At 41.7% G+C, this 26,376-nt stretch overlaps 1 protein-coding gene across 1 annotated transcript in view; it reads left to right on the top strand.

Moving 5' to 3' along the window:
• The first annotated feature begins 1,545 nt into the window (after window positions 1-1,545).
• LOC115197960 (uncharacterized) overlaps window positions 1,546-26,376 on the top strand; it is a 28,836-nt gene continuing 4,005 nt past the window's right edge. The window contains exons 1-34 of the mRNA XM_029759626.1: window positions 1,546-1,753; window positions 3,366-3,518; window positions 3,729-3,868; window positions 4,160-4,270; window positions 4,474-4,670; window positions 4,860-5,024; window positions 5,312-5,464; window positions 5,828-5,910; window positions 6,283-6,430; window positions 7,026-7,139; window positions 7,225-7,302; window positions 7,392-7,487; window positions 7,729-7,835; window positions 8,386-8,455; window positions 8,546-8,638; window positions 8,752-8,847; window positions 9,086-9,337; window positions 11,316-11,370; window positions 11,713-11,858; window positions 11,965-12,048; window positions 12,182-12,236; window positions 19,639-19,795; window positions 20,507-20,646; window positions 21,140-21,250; window positions 21,428-21,588; window positions 21,727-21,891; window positions 22,268-22,420; window positions 23,002-23,084; window positions 23,181-23,328; window positions 23,505-23,618; window positions 24,023-24,100; window positions 25,090-25,185; window positions 25,336-25,442; window positions 26,300-26,369. Of these exons, the coding sequence (XP_029615486.1) occupies window positions 3,379-3,518; window positions 3,729-3,868; window positions 4,160-4,270; window positions 4,474-4,670; window positions 4,860-5,024; window positions 5,312-5,464; window positions 5,828-5,910; window positions 6,283-6,430; window positions 7,026-7,139; window positions 7,225-7,302; window positions 7,392-7,487; window positions 7,729-7,835; window positions 8,386-8,455; window positions 8,546-8,638; window positions 8,752-8,847; window positions 9,086-9,337; window positions 11,316-11,370; window positions 11,713-11,858; window positions 11,965-12,048; window positions 12,182-12,236; window positions 19,639-19,795; window positions 20,507-20,646; window positions 21,140-21,250; window positions 21,428-21,588; window positions 21,727-21,891; window positions 22,268-22,420; window positions 23,002-23,084; window positions 23,181-23,328; window positions 23,505-23,618; window positions 24,023-24,100; window positions 25,090-25,185; window positions 25,336-25,442; window positions 26,300-26,369 (3,966 nt within the window). The 5' untranslated portion in view covers window positions 1,546-1,753; window positions 3,366-3,378. The remainder of the gene's footprint in view (window positions 1,754-3,365; window positions 3,519-3,728; window positions 3,869-4,159; window positions 4,271-4,473; window positions 4,671-4,859; window positions 5,025-5,311; window positions 5,465-5,827; window positions 5,911-6,282; window positions 6,431-7,025; window positions 7,140-7,224; window positions 7,303-7,391; window positions 7,488-7,728; window positions 7,836-8,385; window positions 8,456-8,545; window positions 8,639-8,751; window positions 8,848-9,085; window positions 9,338-11,315; window positions 11,371-11,712; window positions 11,859-11,964; window positions 12,049-12,181; window positions 12,237-19,638; window positions 19,796-20,506; window positions 20,647-21,139; window positions 21,251-21,427; window positions 21,589-21,726; window positions 21,892-22,267; window positions 22,421-23,001; window positions 23,085-23,180; window positions 23,329-23,504; window positions 23,619-24,022; window positions 24,101-25,089; window positions 25,186-25,335; window positions 25,443-26,299; window positions 26,370-26,376) is intronic.

The following is a 26,376-nucleotide window of genomic DNA, read 5'->3' as shown; positions in this document are numbered from 1 at the left end:
TACATGCTACAATAAGAGCATACTGCATAGCATATTGCAGTATTATTACAACTACCCCTGTCTATGCCTTTTGGCTAGAAACATGCTGTTTCAATATATGAGTATCATAGACCTTCCAGTGCTTGGTGGTCTGCAAGGAGGAGTCAGAGATCTACAAGCTGGGTGCGTTGGGAATGATTTAGCGAGTCTCTCACACAACAGCTCCCCTGTGGAGAATGAAGCTGCTGTTAATGAAAAAGACCTGGGCTTTCCTGACCGCTACACCTCTCTGTCATAAGGTTATGATGTTAAATATTGAATCCTCTTAACCTGCCTGGTAAACCCAACCAGCCAAATATTATCAAATTCATCTTTAAACCTCCCCTCTACACACAGGCACATGGACACACACACACACACACACACACACACACACACACACACACACACACACACACACACACACACACACACACACACACACACACACACACACACACACACACACACACACATATTGTCAGGTCTCAGATGTATAGCTGGCTGACTGTAGTAACATGTCAGGGCTTGGCACAAAACAAACCCATTTGATCGTATCAAATCATAGCTTTTTGGCATAGCACAGAATGTCCAGCAAGGTCCGTCACACCTACAATACTGGAATATTAATGATATTGTTTTCATGATAGGCCTTGAGCCAGTAAAGAAGCACTGTTCAGTCTGTCCACGGACATGGTCAAGTAACGCTCAGTGTATTCAGTCCCACTTTCAGTAATCAGTCACACCTCCACTGGTCAAGAGGAATTATAGACACACACACACACACACACACACACACACACACACACACACACACACACACACACACACACACATACAGCCAACCATGACAGGATCTACAGTGGGGCTCTGAGAAGTCAACTCTTGTGCTTCTTCCACTGGTACCACTCGGGGACACACACATCCCTCACGTCTCCGCTCCCGAACTCATAAACCTTACACACACACACACACACACACACACACACACACACACACACACACACACACACACACACACACACACACATAGCAGGGCCAAGCACAGAACAAACCCATTTGATCTTATCAAAACATAGCATTTGGCAAGTAACTTCTATGACTTAGACAAGTTCACTGTGATGATAATTGTATCAATATGTGTAACATAGTCTACACACTGTTTCATGTTCTAGTATTGTAGTGGTGAGGGACCTTACTGAACATTCTGTGCTAAGGACAGGGTCAAATAACGTTCAGTGCATTCAGCCCCACTTTCAGTAATCAGTCACACCTCCACAGGTCAACATGAACTATAGATGCACACACACACACACACACACACACACACACACACACACACACACACACACACACACACACACACACACACACACACACACACACACACACACACACACACAGTGGGGCTCTGTAGATTCTATAGTTCCCTTGTGCTTCCTTCACCGTCAACACTCGGACACACATACCCCTTACCCCTCTGCTCCCCAACTCCCCCCCGGCCCCCACCCTCATATAAGCCTTACACAGACACACACACACAAACACACACACAGGGATGAGACTCTAAAAAAGAGAGAGAGAGAGAAGGAGGCTATGACATTGAAGAATTAGTCCTGGACTGTTTGTAAGAGGATGTGTAATGTTTGTGGTCAACTCGTGGGATGTACTTTTCTATTCACTTTTGAAAAGGAGCAACAATTTGGAATATAGAACAACTACCCAAGGAGATCCGGTAAGTGATTATGACACAATACTTTTGTAGAAGTAGAATGATTTTTTTTTTTATGTTTTAATTTGTGACATGTGGATTTGTAAATATTTATGCAACTGTGTGGTCATCCAACAGCAAAACGAACTGGACAAAGATAATGGTCAAATTGTGAACACAGTTCTTCAGACATTATCAGAAAATAATGAAAGTATAGAAATAAAAATATCCTAAAATGAAACACTGAATTAAAATAGAGGTTATCAAAGAGGGATATCTAAGTTGGTCTGTAGTGCACCTTTTGAAAAGCCCTGTGGTGGTGGCCTTTATATAACAATTACAAAAATATATGCCATTTAGCTGATGTTTTTATTCGAAGTGACTTAGGGGACAAGCCCCGAACTCTGGTTCTGATCCACTGACTCGTAAATATACAGTTAATGAAAGAGAGAGTTTGTTCTTTGTTGAACACAAACTCAATCTTTCACTCGAGCCTCTGGTGTTATATTAGGTGTAGAATATCAGACTCACCCCTACCAGTGTTTTCCTATGTCATAGAGGTGTATCTTATTCACTTGCAGACTAACATGCGCTTTTCCCCCAGATTTTACTCTGGGTGTTTTGGATGTATTCTTAGCCTGGCACAGCTATGTCGTTGGTAACCCTGTTCCTTAGTGACAGCTTAGGGGTGAGATCAAGCTAAGGATGCTCTTGGCTATGGTGCCATGCTGAAACACGCAGTACTACTGGGTCAAAAACACAGAGAGAGATCTTATGACCAAAACTTTGTCTAACTGTCCCATTGTAACACTCTGGCGCAATCAAATACACCATGTATGAAGGAGTTTTCCTCTCAAAGAACCTGAATAACATGACAAGATGTGATCATTTTGGATCATGGATACTATAGCCTAACGTGACTGTGCCTGAACGATAGTACTGTCCTGTTTGTGTATTTGCTGAGGTCACAGACCTTTGACCTTAGAGTAATAGTGGCGATAAGCTCAGACCTCAGACATCAGGTAATGAATTATATTCTATTGACTGTTTTGGAAAGATACAAATCAAATGGCCTCTTAGATAAATAAAAACATGGAGGCTCCCCAGCTGGATCTGACAACTGTTTTTGCTGCAGTCGCTATATCAGGTCCCTACTTTGTTTAATTGTTACTAAACAATTGTGTCATTATAATTCACACTTGATAAGATAAAGCACACGTTTCACTGGCTGACTATGTGTGCCATTCCCCAAAATATATGGTAATAAGCAGAGAGAAATAAAAGCGAGAACAGCATATACATTCAAACAGGCTTCTCAATACCATGGAAGTGCCAGGTTTGATTGAATGGGACCGTAAGATCCCTCACATAACGGAGGACAAAACTGAAGAAAAAAATCAGATGAAACTGCAGTTACTCACAATAAAATGACAGCTCTTAATGAAGATTGTTACATTAAAAAAAAGACCAGCTCTATCCCATTGTATATCTCTCTGTCACGCAAATCTATATCTCTCTGTCATGCATATCTTCAGAAACTCTTTCTAACTCAAGATGTTTACATTTCATAAAGGAAGGCACTGGTGCTCACTGGTTGTGTTCCATGTAAACATCTCCATCATGTCTGTCTCCTCAGCAGGTGGAGCGGTATGGATGCCCTCCCTCCAGAGAACCTGTACCCATACACCGTGTCCAGACCCATCTACTCCAACCCCACGTTTGAGGAGGACAATGAGAGGCAGGCCCGGGAGGAGAGGACCCTGAGGGAGAGACTCAGCCGCACCTGTGGGTCAGTTTGGACAAGGTTTTAATAGTCTTACTGAAAGGAAGACAGGCAACATTTTGTATGTTTGGTCTGTGAGAAGTCTGTCTGTCTGTCTCTCTGTCTCTCTGTCTCTCTGTCTCTCTGTCTCTCTGTCTCTCTGTCTCTCTGTCTGTGTCTGTATCTATGCTGACTGTAATAATGTTTGACATTAAATATGTGTTTTTTCCAATGCAGCTGCTCAGGTAGGCAGGCCCTGAAGGTTGTGAAAGGAGTCTTTCCTGTCATTGACTGGCTCTCCAGATACCCAATAAGAGAGTGGCTTCCCAGTGATGTCATCTCTGGTGTTAGCACTGGTCTGGTGTGCAGTTTACAAGGTGTGTCCCAGTTCTCTCTAAACCGACTGTAGTCGGTTTTGATTATCCAGTGTGACCAAATGGCGTTCTTTCCTCACTACTGTAATCACCCATGGCAAGCTGCTTTGAACCATTTCATGCTTTGACAGTTTTGTTTAGTGCTCTTTGAAGTAACATGCTGTTGAAACTGAAAGTCATCAATCTAGACAGAGTAAACATGTCAGGCTGCAGTTGCCCCTTGTCAATTCTCATATAGACGAGAGAACACTAACACTGCTCATTTCCTGGGGTATATTTCCTTGTGTCTCTCAGGCCTGGCCTATGCCCTGCTTGTGTCCGTGGCTCCAGTCTATGGACTCTACTCTGCCTTCTTCCCCATCCTCACCTACTTCCTGCTGGGCACCTCCAGACACATCTCTGTAGGTAGGGCCCGCCCCTTCACCTGGCTGACACCTGGACTGACCATTGACCAATGACTAATGAACTCATCCATCTCCTGTGATTGGACGTTTAATGAATGAGGCAGAGACTTATCAAGTCATATATGTAACAATGCATTTACAAAGTTGGCATCAATTGCGTGTGCACTTATCAGGTGTCTCCCTTGCCTGTTCTCCACCCCTCAGGTCCCTTCCCTGTCACCTGTCTAATGGTAGGCTCCGTTGTGTTGACCCTCGCCCCCGATGACCACTTCCTGCTTCCTGGGAATGGCACCGGTGTGAATGGAACAAAGGCTGATGGGATTGTGGTGGACATGGAGGCCATGGAGGCCCAGAGGATCATGGTGGCGTCGTCCATGACTGTGCTGGTCGGGCTGTTCCAGGTAATTATTGAGTTAATGATTCAGTGCAAAGAGGAAGACATTGATGTCCCACAATGATCTGATATCATTCTGTTCATATTAATACAAGGTCTTGAGGAACAACTCTGGGCCCTGATAGCCTTTAACTTGGATCCAGAGTCATGTGGTCTACTGTATCTCCATGGTGACCAGGTTTTCCTCCCCATACAGGTGGTAATGGGGCTGCTCCAGGTGGGCTTCCTGGTCCGTTACCTGTCAGACCCCCTGGTGGGCGGCTTCACCACAGCCGCTGCCTTCCACGTCCTCATCTCCCAGCTGAAGATAGTCCTCTCCGTCCCCACTAACAACCACAGCGGCTGCTTCTCCATCCTCTACGTGAGGGTCTCATAGTCTAATACACACTGTAGAAGGACATCTGTCTAGATCCCTTTTGATAGGCTGTTAGTGTCGGATAATTAATTCAGAAAAAAACAGCCTAGAATTTTCTTTCCATTAAATAACACATGGTTATTGTCAAAATAACAACAAAAGAGATTTCTATTTAGTGGTCATTCTATCCAACTAGGTTCATTTGAAGGCCTACTTTGCATTAAACAAAATGCACATCTCATGGATAGAGTCAGACATAAAGATCACCAAATATGACCAATTCTTCTGTTTAGACACTCATCGACGTGTTTACCAACATCAGACAGACCAACAGAGCTGACCTGGTGGCCGGGCTGCTCACCATTGTCATCGTCATGGCTGTAAAAGAGGTCAACACCAAATTCCGGCACAAGATTCCCGTCCCCATCCCCATCGAAGTGATTGTGGTAGGAAATGGAATGGCTCACGGTCAATATTTTACTGTTTTGAAATGATAACGATCAGTGTTTGAGATTCTATGAAATGCAGAATATCCAAACATGTAATAGGGTCTACGGAGAATTCTGAGGATATTATGGGCTACTATTAATGGGGTGTTTTTAGAACTTCTCCACGAAGTTACATCATCCTAAGTGATAAAAGAACTATAACCTAAAGATGAAATGACTGTATATGGATCTATGTGTGTGCCCCATATGTGTGTGTTACATGTGTGATGCATGTTTAAGTCTACAGTAACTCATCATCTCTCACCTCTCCTGTGTCCAACTGTCTCTATCTCCACCCCAATCCACCCCCCTCTCTCCCAGACCGTGGTTGCCGCTGGGATCTCCTACGCCACGGAGCTGGATTCGCGCTACGGCGCCAGCATTGTGCACAGCATCCCCAGGGGGTGAGAGCCCTTCCTGTGGCACTTCCTGTTTCCTGTCCCCAAAGCAGAGGATGTTCTGGAGTTTTTTTTGACAGACTTAGAATCGTATGGTCCTCCTCGTTAAGTCATTCAGCAGGCGCTGTCCAAACCAGACTGCCTTGGCTTGTAGTGTTACCATCAGAGTATTAACAAATGATTCCAACAATAATATCAACAAATGGCATGGAGAAACGTTCCCAACAATACCAAACATAATTTGAAAGACTATTTAAATAACAATATGAGTTAAATTCAGTTAAATTGGATACTGTACACTTCCTAAATCGAACACAATATCAAAACTGTAAAAAAAAGAAGTTTCCCAATGTAACTTGTGAGGTGTTTGTCCAGCAGGTTTGCTCCAGCTCAGCCTCCCAACATAGCGCTGCTGTGGAACATTCTGGGCTCTAGTTTCTCTACAGCGGTAGTGGGCTATGCAGTGGCTGTCTCTGTGGCCAAGGTCTACGCTGCAAAACATGACTACACCATCGATGGCAATCAGGTGTGTGTGTGTGTGTGTGTGTGTGTGTGTGTGTGTGTGTGTGTGTGTGTGTGTGTGTGTGTGTGTGTGTGTGTGTGTGTGTGTGTGTGTGTGTGTGTGGTACATTCCAAACTTCCTGCCAATCATGTTCTTTCCCTAAGCAGAATTTCTCTCACGCTGTGGGAGTCGACCTGTGATGTGAGAGTGTCAATAACCAAGAGTTTAATATGACCTTCCTAAAGTCTCTCTGAAACAATGTGATCATTGTGGCCAAAATCTATTTTTGGAGACACTCCACACAGACACACACATAGTCAGGACACCACTAAAACACTGTGTTAGTTTTGATAGTAAGTATCACTTAAATGCTTCATTCAATGGGTTTACAGTAACTCAACACTCCCTACCAAAACCGGATTTGTATATTGCAAATTGGCACCAATGCAAATGTTTTCTAAATCAGGCCCTAGTCTCTATGACATCACAGCAGAGCACAGGTACAGTATGTTCAAGAACAACATTTGCAGATTGACACTGGTTTCTCAGCTGTAACGTGTGTGATGCCCCATGTGTCATTTGCAGTAGGTTGACCAGGCCCTCTCTCTGTGTTTCCTAGGAGCTGATAGCGTTCGGGTTCAGCAATGTCTTCTGTGGCTGCTTCTCCAGCTTTGTGGCAAGCACTGCACTGTCCCGCACCGCTGTACAGGAGAGCACCGGTGGCAAGAGTCAGGTACACTATACAGTACTTATAGGCAAGAAAAACACACACACACAATAACAGGGTGCCGTTACAAACGTGTGTACTACTCCTACAGATGGCTGGTATAATCTCAGCTGTGATGGTAATGATTGTGATCCTGGCTCTGGGGCACCTCTTGGAACCCCTGCAGAAGGTGAGGAAAGGGATCAATGATAATGCAGAGTGTGAAATGGGATTGGTGTAGACTAACACAACTGATCCAGCTCTGTATTGGTCCCACAGTCAGTGCTGGCAGCCATCGTCATCGCCAACCTGAAGGGAATGTTCATGCAGGTGACAGAGGTGCCCACACTGTGGAGACAGAACAGAGCAGACTGTGTGAGTAACACTGTAGAGCACCATCCACATTCAATCCCCTGAAGTACTGTAGATGACATGAAAGCATGATCAACTTGGTGTACATGGAATAACTGTTCATGTAATCACTGGCAGTAAAGATACCTTAGAGTGTATTGATGTCACCCAATCGACTGTATTTCACTTCAATGTAACAATTGTACTAGGACTTTCTCTGCTGGATCTCATCATAAGTTAAAGCTGAAACTTTTTATTTTTCCAGTTCATCTGGCTGGCGACCTGCCTGGCTTCTGTGGTGTTGGGACTGGACGTGGGACTGCTGGCTGGCCTGGTGTTTGAGATGGGAACTGTGGTGGTCAGGACACAGTTGTGAGTGACACGTAACACCTATAGCACGTAACACTACATAGTACCAATCACATACATTACTAGATGCATTTTGTGAAGGCCTAGATTAGATGTCATATTTTGATGTAGATATTGTTGTGTACACTATAGTATTTACCCTGTATTATAAATCCATTAACCCTGAATCAGAAGAAGATCAAAAGATATCCCTGGCTCGCGTGTTTGACCATGTGCTCTTCGCCGCTGTGTAGATAGTCTATAAACGTCAGTCGGCGAGATTATGAGTAACACTGAGCAGGCCTCTTCTGTAATCAAAGGCTATTAGGATGGCTTTGAAGTCTTCAGCTCGTGTCATTAGAAATATCAACTTTCCCAAACCCACTGATGTATAACATAAAACAAATAAGCATTAAAAATAACTGCAAAGACATTATAGGATTCATATGCTTGATGTGTCCTAGTTTAAACTGTCATTATTTATATTGTCTGTCTACAAAATAGAAATGATTAGGATGGCACTAAGAACAATATATTTTATTTATAAAAAATATATTTTCCTCTTCATTCATAGTCCTGCATGCTCTACACTTGGAAACATACCCGGCACAAACATATACAGGAACATGAAAGACTACAAGAATGTAAGACATCTGATATGTTTCAACTCTAATTAATATATACCAGAAATGGATGCCAGAAATAAATGCAATAATTAGGCCTTCCTCTTTCAGATTGCAGAAGTTCCCGGAATTAAGATTTTTAAGTGCAATGCTCCCATCTACTTTGCCAACATTGACTACTTCAAAGAGCGATTGAGAGCCACGGTGATTGAGCTCATTATATTTCCCCTTGGCATTGTATAGATTGTGGATAGGCCTTATCACTCTGCAAGCAGGCAAGATGAAAGTTTGTTGTGCATTTGACCTTTGACATGCAGGTGGGGTTTGACTCTGTCAGAGTGTTCAAGAAGAGGAATAAGGCCCTCAAGAAGATTCACAAACTCATAAAGAAAGGGAAACTGAGGGCGACAGAGGTACGATACAGTCTGATTATTGATAACGTTCATCTGTTCAGCTCAGAATCTTTTGAAACAGGGAATTTCCATCTTCAGTCTCCTTTCAATCCTTTACACTCATTTAGTTTTGCTCTGTAATGTGAGCTCCAGTACCTGGTAACCAGTTAGGATTTTATGATTGGTTGTGGAACTACATTTGACTGATTGATTGATTGATTGATTTATTGATTGATTGATTGAACCTCCATTCCCCCAGACCGGGGAGGTGGTATCCGAGGTCACCCTGGGTGTTGACAACAAGGGTTTTGAGAGCGAGCGGGACAGTGGACGGGAGTCCGGGCAGGTGGAGGACGGGGATTGGCCTGTGCCAGAGGTGGAGGTCCATGTGGATTGGGCCATGGAGCTGCCAGTCAGGGTGTCGGTACCTAAGGTCCAGATCCACAGCCTGGTATTGGACTTTTCAGCCGTGTCCTTCCTAGACGTGGTGGCCGTCAAGTCCCTCAGACTGGTAGGTCGGACTCTACTACTGGTACCATCCATATGATATTCTATAGAATAGATTTTACAGACTACCGTTCATTCAAAGACAAAAGATCCCTTACTACAGTGTTATAGTGAGTCATCTTTCTGACATCATTTGAGCTAGTGATCTACTGTATGACGAGGCATCATGTCACAGCTTATACACAGTGCCCCAGCTCATGACAGTGCACAAATGACACAACTAAAGGAAGAAATACCCTCTGTATGGTTCAGTGGAGGTCGTGATGTTTAAGATGAGGGAGGACGATTTTTTTTAATGAACATGGCCTAATTACTATCACAGCATATTGGATGATTGTCATTCATATTCCATTCACCTAGCTCAATGTAACAGCGATAGGTTTAGGCTACTTCATGATATAAAACTTTTCCCTATACCCATCAGGACAGTTTACAACACCGATCGAGAGAAAAATAAGAACAATCAAGGTGACAGACAATGACACATTCAATACTGCATCGCACAATCTTGCATGCATCTAGCTGATTTAGGATGTAATCATTAGTCAAACAGTTGCAAATTAGAGTTTCTTTTGGACAAATTCAGGTATGTTTATCCCTGTTTCGTTACGTTTGCTTCCGTTTAAGACACGTTTTTTCAACAGAATCGGTGGAATGAATACAGCCCTGATCACACGCAAAAACAGTTCACTTTCATAGCAGTCGCATACAAACAGCATTATCATTTTGCCCGTTGTATAATTCCTTTTCGCATCTACGCGCTCTCTTCCTCACACCTTTTCCCTTCGCTTGTGGACTTCAGTGCACAACACATCAGCTATCTGTGACCAGGCAAAAAAAACTTTCCAAGTCAAATCTTCATATCATAACCGCTAAAAGTTACACACAGTCTACATCATTGTCACCATATTAGCAAAGGTCATAGTCAACATAGCTACTAGAACTAACGTGTTAGTAAACCCGCTACAATCATGAACTACAGTGTACAGTCTGCAAGCAGTTTAGCAGTTACACTGGCAGGCCCCGGTGGAAATACATTTATAAAACCAAAAGCTTACCTTGACTTGGAAGAGTTCCAGTGTTTGATAGATATAGCCAGCTAGCTAACATAGCATCCCTCTCTGTTTGAGCCAAGTGTTTGATTAGGCTAAACTAGCTAGCTGCATTCGCCAGCTAAGTGAAAGTTTAAAAAAATACAACAAAGTATTGCTATCACTCTCTCTCTTGCTTCTCCTTCATCTTTAAACAAATTAATTTGTTCAAAACTGTTCAACTATAGTCTTTCTCTCTCTTTGAGTCTACTCTTTGAATCAACCACATTGTATGCACTGCAGTGCTAGATCGCTGTAGTGTATGCTTTCAGTACCAGATTCACTCTCTGATCCTTTGAATGGGTGGACAACATGTCATTTCATGCTTCAAGAGCTCTGATAGTTGTCATAATCACCAGAAGTTGTCATAATCATAGCCACGGGAAGTAGTTTGGGGGTAGGGGTGCTGGACATTTTTATTTAAATATATTTTTTAATTCTGATTTTTCAGGGGGTGTTGCAGCATCCTCAGCACCCCTACTTCATGATTACTGTGAGCCTTCAACATTTTGTATTGAAGTCTAGCTGTCTTCAGGCTACGCCGTAGTGCTACCCTACAGAGGGCTGTGGATGCTACTGTAGACCTTCATTGCAAAACAGTGTGTTTTAATCAATTATTTGGTGACATGTGAATATATTTAGTATAGTTTTATGTAAAAATGCAAACATTTTTATGAAATTCACTGAGGAGGATGGTCCTCCCTGGTTCAACAACCTCAGAATACTACTTTAAATAATGCCCTGTGGCTGTTTTGTTTACTGTAGCAATCTCAGGGCGCAGGAATGTGCTTGTGTGTTTAGAGGGTTTGTGTGTTTAGTGATATCAGAGCTTAACCCTGTGAGATAAATGACATGGTGTCACACTAATCTATCCCCCTCTGTCCTCTACAGGTCATTAAAGAGTTCCTACGCATTGGAGTCAATGTCTACATTGCAGGCTGTGACGGTACGCTTTGGGATGAAAAAATACAGTATATGTCCCTATTTAATGTCTTGAGCATAGTAAGCAGTGTTATCGGGACAGTGCTATTACTTTCTTACAAAGAATTCTGCTGTAAAATCTTTGTTCAATGCTGCCAAGTGGATTAGAATGAACTAAAAGCAGATTGTACTATCAAATTGTCCATGTCATAATAATGCTTGTGTTTTGTTGGCCTGCTTGGAGGTTCACATTCTGATAACTGGTGGTGTCTGTGCCAGTCTGTTTCAGCACTGGACAGCCCCTGCCTTCTGCATTGGGTTCTTTGCTGTTGTTATTGGTCTCTCTAACTGGCATCTAACACTCCAGATGAAATTGTATGGAAAATGGAAGCCTTGGCCTTCTTCGATGAGGAGGTCATACGAGATCTCCTCTTTCTCTCTGTCCACGATGCAATCCTCTTCATCAAACTGGAGACAGCCAATGGGAGCATGCAGGATGCCATGGTTGAGGGGGTGAGGGACCCGGAAATCTGTGGTTTATTCTCTGATTTTAATTGATGCTCAAACAACTGACTAAAGACTGTATTAACCTTGCTATCTTGTCTTTGCCTGTGCCCAGCTTTCTCTAATGCAGGACTGCAAGGAGCCACTGCCTTTCACTGAGGAAGAGGACCTGATTGAGACCTATGACAACCAGCATAGAGTGAGAACTATTTTCATCATTCCATTCTCTTCTTTTGTCAATCGCATCAGAATGTTTGACAGCCATAATTTTGTCCATTATTCATCCAAGTCTCTCATCCATAGGCAATCCATGGACTCTCCAACTAACACAGAAACGCAGAAGAGCTGACCGTGTATCTGTGTTCTCTGTGAACGGAGGATCAACCGGTATACATTACTTTCCATAAGGTACCACGGTCAAATCAGGGGACACTGACGATGGATTTTCCCCAGACTACTGCTCAAACTCAGGGGAAGCTACACTTAGCCATCTGAGTGTAACGTTGGACTTTGGAGTGGACTAAGAGGGTGATCTGAGGCAGCCGATCATTGATTTCTCTCTTTAACAACCGTAAAGTGTCTTAATTATATCAATGAATAATAAACTCATTTAGATGTATATATTTATATTATTGTAAACTCTCTGCTATGTCAAGGCCCTTCTCTTTTACAAGTGTAATAATATCAATAGGGTTGAAGTACAACAGGAGTTAGGCATGTCCTTTTCCTTGGGCGCATTTCGACAACAGGACCATTGTTTGTGTTTGTGTCGAGGGCTTTCGGAAGAACAAACGCATAAATACAGAAGTCCTGGTCATCCGTGCAGTTGCAGTTGATCTGTGTTATAAACACTCAGTTTCCTCCCTCCCGAGATGGGCACTCCCATGGGGCGGAAGGGACATCGGAGGACCTCGGCTGAACCTGGAAGAGGGAAGGAGAGACACTTCTGTTTTATTTGTGGCCTACTTAGTTAACAAGAGAAACGAGTGGTACTACATCCCAAATCCCGTCACAGACTTTTTCTCCTAGACCCATCCACTGCACAGGAAGTGATATCATACAGGAAGAGTTGAAGTGTGTGTAAACAACGATTGTCTATTATATTGACAAGATATTAGAGTGACTGCTCTAACAATGGAAATACATGTCCTCAAAGATGGAAGGCAGGCGGAAGGTGGCGAGATCAGGTGAGACCATTCTAGCCAATGAGAGGGTAGATACATGTGTGAACAACAGGCCATAGAGATAGATAGCGGACTCATCTTTGTATCGGTGCAATCATAATGTCTGTACCAGCATGGGCAGCGCCATTGAAGCTATCTCCATTTTAAAGTTTTTTTTATTCATTAGCTGATTTCTCCCAACTCATTGCCTGATGACTCAATCTGAATTCTTCCGCTGCTCTATCATTTGCTACATACTTCAGTCTGAGACTGCCATCATTGAAGTTGTTTGCGGTGATGTCAAAATGAGGGGTGTTTTACAAAACAAAGTCATCGGCGATTAGAACATCTCTAAGCAAGAGGAGTATCAAAGCCAATGACGAATTTTCAAACACCGCTTTACCCACGTGTGTTCTGGCTCTGGGCCAACCCATCGGATTTTGGGACCAATCAGATGGTCTAAAACGGATTTCCATTCTAGAAATTGTCGGGGAGTTACTTAGATCCAGACTCATTGCGGAGAAGAAAATAACATCTGCGGGCGTGGAGTAAGCGTTTGGCTGGAGCAAGGAGTTTGGGTATCCAGGCAACCCAACTCGTAGGAATCCCCACCCAGTTGATTAGTGTAAAATGGTGAAAGCCCTCAATGGCAATGTCCATGCTAAAATGAGTTATATCCATGATGAGTCTATCTATCTCTGACAACAGGCACAACTCCGATATAAAGTTGTTTTTGCGTAACTTGCATTCTAACCATTATGAAACTTCTATTCGATCAAATAAGCCTCACATAACAAATTATCAATTCCATTTTTTGTTGACCAAATTTGATACAAAAATTCCTCACTTCGTTGGCTTATTTTTATGGACAGATTTTGGGCAGAGTAAAACCTTTCGCTTTTTCCTCTTCCTCTCTGGTTTAAAGGGTTTGGTTGGTTGTTTTTTATTAAGTCCATTACGAGATGAATGAGGCAACGTTGCGTTCTCAGCCATCAACTCTACAATAAAAGGCAGACTAGACTGTTGTAAAAAATGTGTACTAGCAATACCAAGAGCAGAATGTAAAGTTGTTTTTCTTTTAATCATGTCTAAATATGGAATGCAAGCATTTCTGCTGGCTTTGAAGAGGTTTTTGTAATATTTCTGGATGTTATTGTACAATTAAAGCTTTGTGGAATATTACATTTAGTGTCATATTTCCTTTCCCAGTCAATCAAAATATCATTTTCTGCCTCTGGCCATGTGCGAGGTATGAGTTGTTTGTGCAGACTACGGCCCTAGCTTTCCCCTGATGTTCCTGTGTGGGTTACTGTGAAGTAAGCTTGATAGTGTCGTGTTACTAATTGTGGGAATTGTGTAAAGGCATTTATCACCGTATGGACACATTCCCTTTACAAACACACACACACACACACACACACACACACACACACACACACACACACACACACACACACACACACACACACACACACACACACACACACCCACACACACACACACACACACACACACACACACACACACACACACACACACACACACACACACACACACGGCATTCATTCTTCAACATATTGGACTACAGTGGCTGGGTGAGTCTGAACATAACTTTCTATGTATCTCAAATAAGATATATTCAACACTTGTTTTTAAGAGTTATATTTCATTTTATAACTCGGGGAAGTACAGTCTTACTAGATGGGAGAGGCAATAACTTGTACAGTGGGTTGAGTAGTGTAAAGCAAGCTTTAAAAATAAGTATTGCTTTCCGTTCAGTCACTAACCTAGTCACTAATGTAAGACTCACACACACCTTTTTATCAGATTCAGCCTATTTCAGTGAGTAACTTCCTCACTATTTGACTGCTGCATCTATTCAGATCAAGGTGTTCTATCTATAAGCAGGTTACTGTTTCAGTATGTACAGGTTGCTCCATTCTTAATGATTTTGAAACAATAGCCGCATTTATACCTGGTTCTAGCTTGGGTCCTTTGTCCTGATCTTATCCACGTTCTGTTTGTGCCCACATTTTGTAGACAGATGTAGAAAATCAAAAGACACATTGTGATCTGATTGTGATCATGTCGTCCTGTCCACCTCTGGTAGTCAGACACACATTGTGCCTGGGTATCTTACATGTGTAGACAGATCTGGAAAGAGAAACAATTTCTATCATCATTATTTCCACCCGATAAAATCATTGACAGGTGGCACCATTGGCTGATTACATCAATATGTGTCCAACAATAAATACATGAATAACATTTTGAAAGAATAGCTGTGAAATCATTTACGTAAAGGAAGGAAAGGGACTAGAAAATGTGGTCACAATGCAGACACAGTGGACAGATAACAGACCCATTTCTGGAAATATGGGCACAATCAGAATGTAGACAAGATCAGTACAAAGGACTCATGTCAGTGCCAGGTATCAATGGGGCTTTGAGCATCTATCACCTGATCTGCTTTCATAGCATCATGCTGAAAATTATATTATCAGTAATTCATATTTGACAGCATCTTTAAACTTTATAAACCATGTTTTGGGTTTAAATAATTCTGTCGTGAAGATGGGCTTGTGTTGTAATCTCCACCGGTGGTTGTGACTGTAGATATTTATTACTTGGGTTTAAAGTCTACGTTGTAAAAACACCCTTAAAAGTCTTCAGCACATTAGTCGGCGCTATAGTTGCTAGGATTCTCCCATATGGAACCTGTTCCTGTGGACAACCTGACATACATCGTTTTTTTCGATGAGATTCTCTCCCAAGCACAAATGTTTATCATCACATTGTAAAAGGTTCTCAGTTTTCTCTGCTGAAGACTACCGTACTGTTTATTGGTTGTTCTATAGTTATTATTATATATGAGCTAGGCCATGCCAAGTTCATATCAGGAGTGATTCATTGATTTAAAGATTTACGGACTATTTGAAAACTCACTAAATGATACATGGAAAAGTACGTAGGTTATGTTCATTCATATATGAGACATGTTTATTTATTGTACTATTGTACAAATCAAATCAAATCCAAATCAAATTGTATTGGTCACATACACATGGTTAGCATATGTTAATGCGAGTGTAGCGAAATGCTTGTGCTTCTAGTTCCAACAGTGCAGTAATAGGTAGCAAGTAATCTTACAATTTCACAACAACTACCTTATACACACAAGTGTAAAGGGATGAATAAGAATATGTACATATAAATATATGGATGAGCGATGGCCGTGCGGCACAGGCAAGATGCAGTAGATGGTATAGAGTACTGCATATACATATGAGATGAGTAATGTAGGGTATGTAATCATTAAATAAAGTGGCATTGTTTAAAGTGACTAGTGATACATTTATTACATCCAATTATTATTGAAGGGGCTAGAGATTTGAGTCAGTATGTTGGCAGCAGCCACTCAATGTTAGTGATGGATGTTTAACAGTCTGATGGCCTTAAGATAGAAGCTGTTTTTCAGTCTCTCGGTCCCAGCTTTGATGCACCTGTACTGATGTCACCTTCTGGATGATAGTGGGGTGAACAGGCAGTGGCTCGGGTGGTTGTTGTCCTTGATGATCTTTTTGGCCTTCCTGTGACATCGGCTGATGTAGGTGTCCTGGAGGGCAGGTAGTTTGCCCCCGGTGATGCGTTGTGCAGACCGCACTACCCTCTGGAGAGCCTTACGGTTGTGAGCAGAGCAGTTGCCATACCAGGCGGTGAAACAGCCTGACAGGATGCCCTCGATTGTGCATCTGTAAAAGTTTGTGAGTGTTTTCGGAGACAAGCCGAATTTCTTCAGCCTCCTGAGGTTGAGGCGCTGTTGCTCCTTCTTCACCATGCTGTCTATGTGGGTGGACCATTTCAGTTTGTCCGTGATGTGTACGCTGAGGAACTTAAAACTTTCCACCTTCTCCAGAAGTCAATTGTATTCACATTTGACGAATCAACAATAATTGTACTTTTAAATGACTTATTTACTTACTTACTTACAAAAACCTACACACAAAAACCTAAAACGCAAACAGACCATCACAAACAGTTATTAAACAGTTATATTAGTAATTCTTCACATACCTCAATCACATCACTGTCAAAATAGGTCACAACCAAGTCACTCAGCTCACCTTGCTCTGTGAGAGACTTATCTTTTCTTTAATCTGCCTTTATGAGTGGAAATGGCAGGAGTAGGGAGTCAGTGGAAACTATTTGTCCTTGGAGTCGTTAACGGAGCGATCCAGCCTTTATCAGCCATTAGAAATCTGACAACACACATGTCAAAGCCTTGGAGAACAAAGGTCCGGTCTATAACAAACAGAACAAAATTACATGACGAGGCAGTAACAATTAATCATGTTATATGAGGATGTGCTTCTTTTGATTTAGGAAACGCTATCTTGATTAAATCTTTTTTTTAAACAGATGCAGGTTAGCGTTTTTTTGTCATGAATCTTGTTCTGGAGGCACTAGTGGTCACTAGCTGGCACAGTCGCAAAATCATAAAATCAGATTTGAAACCTAACCATAACCTTAACCCTAACCTTAAACACACTACTAACAGTAACGCCTAACCGTAACCTTAAATTAAGACCAAAAAGTACATTTTTGTTTTCATGGATTTTTATAATATAGACAATTTTGACTTTGCAGCTGGCCCTTCTAGAGGAAATCGCTCAGTTCTGCCTCCAGGGCAAGATTCATGACATTAAACGTCAACCTGCGAAACATACACCCCAATTAGGTTTCTTTGTGTACTGTAAGTAATAAATATACAATAAAAACAGAGAATAAAGTAACCTTCCCCTACACACACATAAACATACTGTACACACACACGCACAGACACACACACACACACACCTATGAGGTCATTCCCACAGACATGCTATTTTCGCTTGACTGGAAGGCAGCATTGAAAGCCAACAAAAACATGTACTATTTTACAGTAATAAAACTGTGATGATAACATAAAGCAGAGAGACCTGTAGCTTATCAACTGGTCACACAACAACATCTGGGTCAAGGTAATATGTTTTCATAGAGAGGGAAAATTCAGTTTGATCTGGTCCATCATTTATGCTGCAGGGTTCCCCAAAAGGCGGCCTGCGTGCCGTATTCGGCCCGCCTGTGGTTAGGAAATCTGTTCCCAAGTATCCCCACACATAAATAGAGAGGCATTTGTGATCGTATCCCAATGTAATCAAGGTTTGAAATGATTCTGTTTTTGTCAAATACTAAATATGTTTGGGCTTCTTTGGGTAAATTTGCAGTGTACAAATTATTTATGACTATGTTTCAGCCCCCCAACCATTCACTCAAGAATAAATTGTCCTGTGTTTAAATGTAATTAAGGACCCCTGATGTATGGTGTATATAGATAGGCTGTAAATAGTTATGCTGTAGGGCTTTGTATGACACAAGGGGTCAGCATGTACTATAGCATTGATGAAATTGGGTCATAACAGGGGGGACAAAACAACTTCTATTATATTTTTACATTGTTATTCTTGAATTTCTTCAGATGTATGCTTTAGATAGGATTCATGTAAGACCTACTGTTAAGTATAACGAGACATCCCCCTGCACTGACACCCCAACACCAGATGAACAGCAATATCCCTTCTGTGTCGCTGCAATGAATCTCACAACATTAGCCAGTTTGAAAGTTGAGAGTAGATTATTATTGTATAGTAGTACTGCTACCCCTCATCATACTCATCCATGTTTAACCTCAACCCTAACCTGAACCTCTACCACGAAACGTCCACTGATCTCCAGTGTACAGCCACGACCACTGTCCAGTCCTCCCCACCCTGCCTATAAGAGGGGATCTCAGACACACTCAGTAATCATTGAAAGATGAGGCACTGTGCCAGGGCATTTATCCATAAGAACAATGGTCAAGGATAGGGCTGGGCTGGCGTGTGACGACTGCATCATAACTGCTGTTAATAATTACAGTTATGAACAATAAGCAACCCGGTAGAGGGGATTTGTTAATTGCAACATTCCCAAAGGGTCCCAGATAATCTTAGGGTGTTCCTCTGTGCGGAGAGAAAGAGAGAGAAAGACAGGCAACGTTTGGATACACTGAAGCTGCGTACACAGATAAACTAGTAAGGTAAGAGTTAGTGTTATGTGTTATTCTAGTACCTTGCTTATCATTTATTAATATTAAAGATAGATCAATTAAGATACTTTCTATCTTTCCATCTGATATCTGGATGTGGCAGTTGGTGACATAACACTTTCTTAAGAGTTCTTTATTTTGTGTTACCTTTAGTAAAAACTATTTGTAATATAGGACAACCTTGCCTGTGTTCTCCTTGGTATTATAATGGTATCAGAACCCTTATTTAACCCAGACCACTCTAACCTGGTCAAAGCTGACAGGCAGCACAGGCCCTGCCCAGCCATGCCAGTCGCAGCTGGTCCACTGGAAAGCACAGAGCTGTGACACTAATGACACAGGCTGATGTAGTTAGTTAGTGTGTGACGGTAGCTGTACCTTTGTTGTGCGGCAGCTCCACAGTAATCGTCTGAGTCAAGCTACTTTCAAAGGCAGGAGGGAAAGATATGACAGGAGCCTGTACTAAAATGTGATTGATGGGTCTCAGAGAACCTGTGAGGAACAGGTGCCGCACCACTCATCAAGAAGAAAAGGGTAAAGATGAAGCAGTATGTGGTCACCAGGCCACTCTACTCAGAGGACGCCTTCGCAGACGTACATGAGAAGATCCACAGGCACCATAAGACCGTGCGGCACCATGTCAAGCAGTATTTCACGTAAGAATCAATCAAGTTTCTTCTGTTGTTTTGCTTTTATTGTTTTGTGTAACACTGAAGGTAGCCTTATGATAAGCTGCAGTGCATGGACCCAACACTTCGGCCTAAATTCAATCAGATCAAGAGTTAGCCAGCGATAGCAGACACTTGCATAGCTGGTGTTTTGGCGGTGTCGGACATGTAACTGCATTAAGAGGTATCAAATCGGTGAGCGGCTGCTCCTTTGGTCATTGTCACGATTATTACAACACACATTCCAGTGTACCAACTTGTAACAAGGCTGCTTGGGATTATAATTAATGCAACTTAGCGCATCCAACGGCAATGTCCGCGATAGGTATACTGCCGGAAGTCGTTTGCTGATTGACAGCTCTAATGCAGTTACACCTCAGACATCACTGAAATAAAAACAATGAAACTGCTTTGCAGTTGTCGGTTATCACAACTCAAATCACTTTAGGAGTTTAGTCTTCATTTGGTGTGGATAGGTGGGCCCACGTGACATTTTACCTGAGACGCCCTGATTGTCTTTAGTTTGCGTACAGATACGGTAACTGTCCTTTAAAAGCATACATCTAGTTTAAAGATCAGCCCTATCATCCTATATACTGTATGTCTAAAATTTGTGCATAAAGATGCTTAGATGTTATCAACTATTAGTAATTAATGTCTGTGGAGACTAACTAAAAATGGTGTGTGTGTTAACTGTAGTTGTGACCTCAAGCGCGCTAAGAACGCAGCGCTCTCTCTGCTGCCTTTCATTGGTTGGATGAGAATCTACCAGCTAAAGGAATGGTTGCTGAGTGATATTGTATCTGGGGTCAGCACTGGGCTGGTAGCTGTTCTACAAGGTGAAGCTAACACCCACACTCTAACCCACCTCAATCACCCAGTGTGCATCTTCAGATCTATCAAAGCAGTTCATGTAGCACTTTTTGAGAAATCATTTGATAAAGAACTGTAGACCTCCTCATTAACGTCACAAAAACATCAACTTTGAGCATTGATAGAGAGCGAGAGGGCTGTTGTTAAAAATGAAGAATATTGATGAACTATGGTTTTACAGAACGGTAATCAGGTCCGATAGTGGTATCACATAAAATACATTATCTGATCCTAGACACCTATTAATAGGTGTTTATTGAAAGAAGAGATGTTAACGTATCTTTATTAGCAGGCATTATTATCACCGTATTAGCATTGACACACAGTAGAGTCAATAGATACTTTAAAAAATCTGGTTCACGATGACTCTTGAATGTTGTCGTAGTCTCTGGTGACTAATGGTGGAGTTATTTAACATGCACTGTAAATTGTTGTTCATTGCTTTTGTTTGATTGACAGGTCTGGCATACTCCCTGCTGGCCTCCCTCCCTCCATGGTATGGACTCTTCACTGCCTTCTTCCCAGTGATCGTCTACTTCTTCCTTGGCACTTCCAGACATATCTCAGTAGGTAAGTACTGTGCATGTATGTGTGTGTGTGCATATACAGTGTTTTGCTCTGGCCATCACAAGCTATCACACCTTTTTACTGTACTTACCGCCCTCTCTCTGCCCATCTCTCCACTTTCCATCCTCTGATTCCTCATCTTCACTCCCTCTCTCTTTCTCCTCACCCCACTCACTCCAGGGGCGTTCCCTGTTCTGAGCCTCATGGTGGGTGCAGTGGTGACGAGGCTTGTTCCTGACGAAGGCCCCCCAGTCAACATCACTGGGTTTGAGGGGCTGACCAGCGATGAGCAGAGAGTAATGGTGGCCGCCTCTGTCACCTTCCTCATGGGGATAATGCAGGTAAAACACCATCATTACCTCAGCATTATCACTCATGTACTGTACATTACTCATACTGTATCTCTCTGTAATCTGAATCTAAAATGAACAATGAACAATTCTCCCATATTCTAACATGAGTCCTCTGCTTTCTCCCAGCTGGCCATGGGTCTGCTGCAGGTAGGCTTCATCGTCATGTACCTGTCAGACACGCTGGTGTCTGGGTTCACCACAGCGGCTGCTGTCCACATCCTAGTGTCCCAGCTGAAGTTTGTGTTGGGCCTGGTGGTGCCGGGACTCAGTGGACCTCTGTCCATCGTTTATGTGAGTCAAGGAAGAAAGACAGGATGAGGTCAAATGTCTTTCAATGCAACAGTATGATTTTTTTCTACTGATATCCAAATATGCAATGACTTAGCTATGACAGATATATATTCATTAACTCCCTCAAATCTTATCCCTCATATCTGATCAGCTTCTAAAGCTCTGAAGAATAAAACAGTGTTGATAAGCTAAACAAGTGTCTCATTGTATCTTATCTTACACAGTTAAGCACATGTCTTCCTCAAGTGCCCACAAGATTTCAGAAAAAGCTATAATTCATGAGTCATGGCTTGGTGTAGAGACTTCTCACTGAACTCTCACACCCTGTAACTGGTTCTTCATTACTGTCATCCTTATTAACTGATGTCTTCCTCAGACCCTGGAGAAGATCTTTGTCCAGATCGAGAAGACCAACGTGTGTGACCTGGTGACATCCATATTGATCATGGTGGTGGTGTTCATAGTGAAGGAAATCAACGATAGATACAAAGCCAAGCTGCCTGTTCCAATCCCCATAGAGGTTATCATGGTGAGTGGCACTGTGTGCACTATGTCATCACAACCAGGGCTTCAGGTCTATATGTCAGCATACACAGATCAGAATTGGGAAACATTGTGGCGAGATCCAGCCTCATACGGGGCACCATTGAATTTACACTCTTAGAAAAAATTACCCAATGGGTTTAATCTGGAAAGAAAAGGGTTCTACCTGGAACCAAAAAGGGTTCTACAAAGGGTTATCCTATGGAGACAGCCGAAGAACCCTTTTAGGTTCTAGATAGCACCTTTTTTCTAAGAGATAAGAAAAAGGCATCGTCATGCGGGGCACTGTTTATGTAAATGTGTCTCACTATTTAATATAAATTTGAATTTGAGTATTTACTTGCACAAAGTACAGATCATATTATCACAGATAAGCATCGGGAACCATTGCTATTCTTATCCTGAACAGTCACTCCCTGGTTCCTATCTTGGTACACTCTCAGAATAAAATGTGCTATCTAGAACCTAAAAGGGTAACCAGATTCTCTTGAAATATACTGTTTTCTCACCGGATTGCATTAGTCCTGCTAATAACTGATACATTGATTTTGGTAATGACTTTGGCAGACTGTCATCGCTTGTGGCGTTTCCTATGCATTCAACTTCCGGGTGAATTATAAAGTTGATGTTGTCGGCCGTATTCCAGTGGGGTAAGCACATATAAAAAGCTGTTTGCTGCATGTTAAAATGGCTAAGAATAGATGGGAAAAATAATCTAACACTATCTTTCCCTCTCAATCTGTTAGGTATGAGTCACCTATGGCCCCGAACATGCAGATCTTCGGGCAGACTGCTGTTGAGGCGTTCCCTATGGCCATAGTGGGCTTTGCTGTAGCCTTCTCTGTCGCCAAGGTCTACTCAGTCAAACACGATTACATCATAGATGGAAATCAGGTGAGTCCCAAAAACAGAACATCAGGAGGAGGGGTTGGAAGCCGAGGTGCTACAGAGAAATGTGTTTATTGTTGCTTGTGAATGAGGGGTGTCAGCCTAATACAAACTATCAACATAAGACTTGAACTAATATCAACGGTTCCAGAACATGTATTTGTGCTTGTTTTGCTCTCTAGGAGCTGATAGCTTTTGGGGCCAGTAACATCATTGGAGCAGCCTTTAAGTCGTTTGCAGCAAGCACAGCTCTCTCCAGGAGTGCGGTACAGGAGAGTACAGGTGGTAAAACCCAGGTAAACTACTAAACCAAGAGGCTGTCTGAGGATACAGACACATAACCATAGAGTTCCTTCCTGAACAAGTTCCTTATCCAAGAGATGTAGCTGTAAACGTTATGAAATATTGACCTATTTGGGTCTCCCTATCTTTATTGTAATAATAACTGATAACTTATCATAGTCCAAACCAGATAGAATTGTACAAATGGGAGAGAGCATGTGATATAGTTTGTCGTGAATCGTGACCTTTCATAGTGAGGAATGAAAGAATTGACTCAGAGTTACAATGCACCAAGTTAATAAATAATGATAATTTATGAAATATATCAAAGGGAAACACTGCCTAAACAGTGTTTATCTGTAGTTGTTTTGTGAATAGCCAAATGTGAGTAAAATAAAGTGTAACTTCATCATTTCAGATCGCTGGGTTACTGTCAGCGCTCATCGTGATGGTCGTCACCTTGGCTATCGGGTTCTTATTGGAGCCACTCCCAAAGGTAAAACTCACTCAGTATTTTCAAAATAATTGACTTTAGGAGTTGAATGATAGGGAAACATTTTGATTTCTACCTAAATAGACATACCCAAATGTAATTATTTTTCATGAGATAGCCATAAACAATAACTGGTAATGTTGCATAGTTTTAGAAAGTTCTGGAACTCACCTTTCTGTAAAAAAAAAAGGTTTATAAATTGCTGAGGTGTACTCACTTCTGAGGACACAAGCTCAAGTACATAGTACAAATATAATGAAAATATTGAAAATCACATATTATTTGTTTTTCTTATTCAACAAAAGTGGGGCAATAGCGCTTGAAAAGACTGAAATGCTTCCTAAATATAGTAACAATCAAATGATAAACTACTTACTATAAGATTTCACCTTTCTTATAACTGTAAAGGAAATATGATCATACTTAGTGAGAATACAATGTTGGCACTATTTCATATAACACTATTTGTGACCAAGATAATGTGTTCTCGTTTCAATTCTATGAAACAATTTAGTATGTTTTCATGTTGAGAGCTCTTAAATCCGTCTGAGAAAATTAAAGTGAGATGAAACGACAACTGTTGGATTCACTAAACTTTCACCTTATATGGGCTCTGTCATTTGAATCGATTTTTTGTCTGCATAGGTCAGAAAATGTGACATGTCACTTCCTATGCAAATGTGGGGTCTGAAACCTGACACTTCAAGTCAGCTCCGCTGAGAGAGCGGAAGCGGAGAGCAGACAGATGGGTCTTTCTGGCATTATAAGGCACTGGACCCTAAGGCGTTCACCAAAATGGCAGTCGGAACCAGTCCAGAACCGCTCAAAGTCCCCCATATAGGGGACTTAACGTCTAAGATTAGAACATTACGTAATGAATCACACTGTGTGAAGTAGATAGGAACACTGGAATTTAGATGGAAGTCTTGTGCAACTCTTGTGACTGATCATCAAAGATGTCATTGCCTGACTTTTTCCCTCTGTGTTGACAGTCGGTGCTGGGGGCGGTGGTCATAGTCAACCTGAAGGGGATGTTGATGCAGATCAGAGAAGTCCCTTACCTGTGGAGGAGAGACCGGCCTGACTGTGTGAGTCTTCTGAGACACTCCCACTGAACTGCACCTATAATGGAAACAAGGAGTGATGTCTTTACCAACTGTAATAATTAACTCATATTTCCTCCAATCCCTTCCATCCCGCATCCCCTTGTCCTGCCTCCCCTCCATGTCTTTATCCAGGTGGTGTGGCTGGTGACCTGCCTGGCTTCCATCCTGTTGGGGCTGGATCTGGGGCTGGCTGTAGGTCTAGGGATGGAGCTGCTCACCGTTGTCTTCAGGGCTCAGTTGTGAGTATGGGCACAAATCTCCAAATACCTAAAAAAAATTGTTTAACTTGTGTCTGTTTTTATTCTTTGGCAGTTTTCAATGTTATTAGGAGGTGGACACACCAGGGTTGGGGTCAATTCGAAATTTCGGAATTTGATTCAATTCAACCCAAGAATTGAAATTCAAATTTAAATTGGCCACACCTCACAGGAAGCATAATTTAAATTTAATTTTAATAAAAGGAAGTATAATTGAATTCAAAGCAATTGAAATAAATTCAACTGAGACATGAAACAGCCGAGCCTCATTCCCAAAACATCTGCCACCTCTTACTCAAGAATACAGATACCATCATTTAAAAAAAAATTATAACTCAGATGTCAGTGTTTTATTTGTATTTTTACCCTAAAATGTTTAGTTGTTCCCTTCTATTCTGGAGTGTTGGATTTAATGCATTGTGGGAAATGTATTTTTCTAAATATTTAATAACGTGTAAGTGAATTATGAATTATTACAGACAAAATGATCTTAGAATATTTCCAGACCACTGTTAATTATTTAATACTCTTTTTAGGAGATAAAAATGAAATGTTTCAAGTATTGGTAACCATGCATGATGCCAAAATAAACATGTGCATAATGATGTATGGAATAAATGACCCATTTGAATTACAATGAATTTCATTGAATTCAAATCTACTTCCTTTAATTCAAATTCAATTAAAATGCTGCTTCTTGTGGGATGTGGCCAATTCACATTTATTTCAAATTCAATAATTGAATTGTAATTAAAGACCAATTCACAACTCAATTCAGAATGAACCCCAACCCTGGAACACAATGTCATAGTGACATTTCTGCATACATTTTATTCCAGCCCACGTTGCAGTGTCCTGGCCAATATCACAGGAACAGATATCTACAAAGACCGCAAGGATTACATGAGTGTGAGTA

The sequence above is a fragment of the Salmo trutta genome, chromosome 8, assembly GCF_901001165.1.
Source record: "Salmo trutta chromosome 8, fSalTru1.1, whole genome shotgun sequence".
NCBI lineage: Eukaryota > Metazoa > Chordata > Actinopteri > Salmoniformes > Salmonidae > Salmo > Salmo trutta.
Note: the sequence above shows the minus strand (reverse complement) of the source record. Positions and strands in the feature narration are given on the sequence as shown.